This window comes from Corylus avellana, chromosome ca9 (assembly GCF_901000735.1).
Source record: "Corylus avellana chromosome ca9, CavTom2PMs-1.0".
Lineage (NCBI taxonomy): Eukaryota > Viridiplantae > Streptophyta > Magnoliopsida > Fagales > Betulaceae > Corylus > Corylus avellana.
Window position 1 is genome coordinate 10,986,782 of NC_081549.1, and position 4,585 is coordinate 10,991,366.

The 4,585-nt window shown below is 37.6% G+C and overlaps 1 protein-coding gene across 1 annotated transcript; it reads right to left on the bottom strand.

Annotated features, from left to right (window-relative positions):
- Positions 1-2,417: 2,417 nt before the first annotated feature.
- Positions 2,418-3,549, bottom strand: LOC132162289 (uncharacterized). The gene is made up of 3 exons (XM_059572543.1): positions 3,397-3,549; positions 3,066-3,305; positions 2,418-2,552 (listed from the first exon to the last, which is right to left on the bottom strand). Exons 1-3 carry the CDS (start codon positions 3,547-3,549, stop codon positions 2,418-2,420), a joined length of 528 nt encoding a protein of 175 aa, XP_059428526.1.
- Positions 3,550-4,585: the final 1,036 nt, after the last annotated feature.

A 4,585-nucleotide genomic window follows, 5' to 3' on the forward strand; every position in this document is an offset into this window, starting at 1 on the left:
ATAACATGACTCGTAATTTTGTCATAGAAGATTTATTAAGGCGTATTAATTAATGGGAGAATATCTATTTAGTTATAATGGAGGGGTATTTTTGTCTCCTCAAAAAGTAGAAAGACAAAAATATTTTTCCACTATAACTAATTGGATATTCTCCTGTTCAAATTTCCCAGGTGATAGTGACTTGGCTTAATTAGTCTATTCACATTTAGCAAAAAAGTTAAATGGTCTCTACTTTGCTTAATTAACCATAAAAATTAAATGACTCATAGTCTATTCTCTTTCATTCGATTTCTCTTGTGCGGAGGCCAGTGGTAAATAAGGGAATAGAATGCATCTCCATTTCATGATCCATTTTAGGATTTCGTAATCACGCTAATCTCTATCATGATTCTTGGTGCAAAATACCACCAGAACGTCAAAAAATATTAAAATAGCGTATTAGAGTGAGTTATATTGTTTGAGTAGATGCTATGTACTACATATTATGTAATAGTTTTGCCCATCGTTTTTTTTAATTATCATATCAACAACTACAAAAATGATGATTAATTTAAGTGATTATTTTTCTAATGAAATACACATTGATCTGTTGGGTGGCTGGTCTTGGGTTCTTTCCACCCCAAAAGCTAGCTCAAATGGTAAGGTTTTCCCTTACGATTATAAATAGGATAAGCCCAACACATTCCATTGTACTAAACAAGGCTTAAAATTTATGATACTTGTGTAGAATTTCAAGGATCAATAATTAAAGTGGTTTGGCTAAGAATTTTTATTGCTAATTCAGAAGAATTTCGAGCACACTACAAGATATAATTTTAAACCCATACATGCATGGTAGGACTCATCAACATATCGCACTCTCTTTTGACATGCTAGATTATATAACGTACATGGTGGCAGTAGTCTCCACTAATTCAGCACAAACAGTTCAAACGGATAAATGTAAGGTCTGTGGTGCAGCCATGGAATACAAATCTTCTCTCTCTGGTTTGTGCTTGGTGGAACCGGGTAACTGAAGTCGAGGATAATTGCAGGAATTGGACAAGCCTGGAAACCATTTACTCCAAGGAATTGCCTGAGTTATCTTCTTGAGCAAGTACTTGTAAGCTTTTGTCAGAGAGACATAGAGGGGGAGATATGATATTGCGAAGATACCGACAGGAAGGAAAGAAAGGGAATATAGTACAACTTTCGTCCAGCTTTGTTTACTATGTATCATGAGAACGATTGTTGCAGGAAATGCTATCATCATCATCGACACAGAGAGAAACAGAAATGTGACTCCAAGCATCAGCTTATTAGGAAGCGAATGCCTAAAATCATTCAAACGATATGGGGATGTGAGGATTGAAAGAAATATAACCACTGAAGTCAAAGCGCTTGCAAGGGAGAGCACATCAGCCGCTGTGAAAACCAAAAAGAAAGGTTGATAGAGAAGGACAGGGACCCCAGTACTCTGATTTGGACCTCCTGGTATTGTGTAGGCTGCGGCAAAGGCAACTGTTGCAATCAGAACTGCCACGATGGAGCATCCCTCTGCTGTCTTCTTGAGCCATTCTTTGTGAAAAAACGCTATGTCGACTCCAAAAACTTGTTTATCACAATTTATGCGGAATTAATATTATGAAGCAATAAACAATTCAATCACCCAAAATATATAAAGCAATAAAGAGGCAGACACAGATATTTTGGTTACGAAGAGAAAACCTTTTAGAAATCGATCTAAAAGTAAAACCTCTCCGGGGCAGCCAAACCCAGGAAATCACTATCAAAAGATTATCCAGAGATTACAGACACTAGGAACACTTACAACCCTTTACAAGACCTTGGCTCTGTAAGATCGACAAGCCTACAACTCGTCTCCTTGCTCACAATCTTCTTCAACGTGATTCTCCTTTACCGGACCCTTCCGATAGACTTCTAACCGTAGATTTATCAAAGGAATAACTAAAACTCTAAGAGATTTAATTTAACGCTCACCACATATGATCTCTCTTAGCACAGCCTCCGACGAACTCTCTGGGGGCGAAAATTCGTACCTCTCTCTTCTATAATGATATATATATATATCCCCGACAAAACCCTAGACCTAACCCACTTAAAATCATGTTTTTGGGCCTGAAACTTACGGGGGGGGGTCCGGACATGTTAATGGGCTGTCCGGACACGGCTTTGCGGAGCAAAATTTTAGTTTCTGGAATTGCGGTCCGGACCCGGGGAATTGCGGTCCGGACCAGGCCTGTCCAGTCTTGATCAACAGCTCCGATCGATGGGCGTTTGTGGTCCGATTGAGCTGAAATTTTGCAGGGACGTTCATAACACATGAATCTACATTATGAACGGTCAAGATTGGATTCTGAGCATTCTATATCAGTGTTTGAGTCCGTGAACAGTAGCTTCTGCATTTTGGAATTGAATTAAGCCAACACAAGAACTAACACTTTGGCTTCATTTCGGAGATCTTTGTAGGTATTTGCAAATAAGCCTTCAGCAGTCTGCTTCTCATTGTTCCGATGATCAATAAAATGGGCTTTTGTGACTGCCTTCACGCGCTGCACACGAAAGTACATACATAACAACCATGGACGGAGCCAACTTTTAATTTGGGGAGAAAACAAGGGCCAATTTTTTTTTGGGAGGGACCAATTAGCAAAAAATACCTTAAATTATTTATTTTCTTTTACCTTAATTTTTTTTTTCTTGTAATTTGGGGGTGACCAGGGCCACTCCCAGTCCCCTCCTAAATCCATCCCTAATAACAACCATGTTAATAATTTTCCCAAAGAGGATAAGGATTGTAGATTCTAAAATTATGTGAATTTAAGTTCCTCTTTGTAATTGAACAACTTGAAAAATGTTAAAAATATGGCATGCTACCAAAAAAAAAAAAAAATTGAGTATATTTTCATCAATTTTGTGTTTTATATTGTAGAAAAGCTTTGAGTGAAAAGCAGTTTTTGGTTTTATGAATGAAGAAAAAATATGCTTTTTAGGAGGAACATTATCGTAATATATGCTAGTTAACAGATGCAAATGGAGTTGCTAAAAAAATAAAGTGCAAGCACCTCAAACCAAATCAGCTCGTCTTGCAATTCAAATGCAGGGCCACGTAACTTCTCAGGTACATAATCCTCTCTTTTTATTCCAACCATATGCAGAATAGTGTTCCCTTTGTTGTCAATCCTTCGTATCATCCACCTCATTACTACTTCCATGTTCGACACAAGTTCGAAAACCTCCAACTGGCGGTACTTGATAGCCACATGCAATATAGTCCGCTCTTCGTTATCTATGTGCTCCACTGCCTGAGGGTATATTTTCAGTATTTCTTTGACGATTTCTACGCATGCCTGACTTTGTTGCTAGAAACAATGGCATACTTCCTCCCATTTTCACCTGTTTAAGAGAATTAGAAGAGGACAGCTCTTCTCCACTACCTTCTTTCTCAGTAGACGGAAAATCATCAGAACTACTAGGACCGTATTTGTGTGGCTTCGTCTTACTCAGGTCAATTGCAGAACTAGTCTGAAGAGATTCAACAAGCACCATTAAAGGATCCATTGCATGTTCCAGTTGGGCCTATTACTAGAGCAAGATCCAAGAAGATCAAAGAAGCATTTAATGGGCTGATTCAAGAGATTTGGGCTGATTCTAAAATGGGGCATTCCAAGCTTGGCCCAAAGGGAGATGAAGGCGTAATAAATTTGATCCAAGCTATTCATGGAGCAGATTGCACAAAATTTTCTTAGCAATGGCATGGATTAATGGTTGATTATGGCTGATTGACTATCTAATTACATACCAATTAATTGGATGATTGACTTGCCAAATTACATGCCAATTAGTTGGTTGATTGACTTACCTATTTCAAGACCTTCCTTAGGCGTGATTTAATTGCCAATCTTAGTCTATTTTTGGCATGGAGGAGCTGCAAATTTCAGACAAATCAACCTTAATTTTAGGCTTTTATTAGTTAGTCCTTTTTACTTTATTTACTTTCCAATGTTGGAACCAATTTAATTTCCTTTCCATAGCAAGTAGGTAGTCATATTTTCAGCCATGCTTATAAATAGCATGCACTCATTGTAATGGAGATCATCAATGAAAAATACAAAAAGTGAGCTTTGCTTCTTCTATTAGTTCTTCAGAGAACTTGTGAACTTATCAAGGATTCTTCCTTGTGGCGTTCAAACCTATACCTTCGGTTCGCGTTTTGTTTATAAACGTTGGGTCGAAGGTTGTTACTTTTTATACCTTTGGTTCGCGTTTCATTTATAAACGTTGGGTCGGGGTTTCTATCTAAACATCTGATTTTAGCTTTCTTGGGTTAATTTCCAATATTGTTTGTTGGGTCTCAAAGCGTGTCGATTGAGGTTCGCATCATTTGGTATCAAAGCGCAGGCTCTAAAATCAGGTTTACTATCCTTTTTATCTTTTGTTTATCGTTATCATCGTATCTTCTTTTTTTTTTTTTTTTCCTTTTGTGTTCATTATTCCTTCTTGGTGTTTTACATTGTGCACTAAGTTCAAATCGTGCACCAAGTTCAAGAAAAAAAAAAAAGAAAAGAAAAGAAGGGAGACGTCC

Bases quoted from the DNA above. Each gene is read 5' to 3' on its own strand.
- LOC132162289 (XM_059572543.1), bottom strand. From the start codon at position 3,549: ATGGTGCTTGTTGAATCTCTTCAGACTAGTTCTGCAATTGACCTGAGT. The intron at 3,306-3,396 runs GTGAAAATGGGA...ATATACCCTCAG, and splicing joins CTTCTAATTCTCTTAAACAG to GCAGTGGAGCACATAGATAA. The intron at 2,553-3,065 runs GTGCTTGCACTT...TTTCGTGTGCAG, and splicing joins ACGAGCTGATTTGGTTTGAG to CGCGTGAAGGCAGTCACAAA.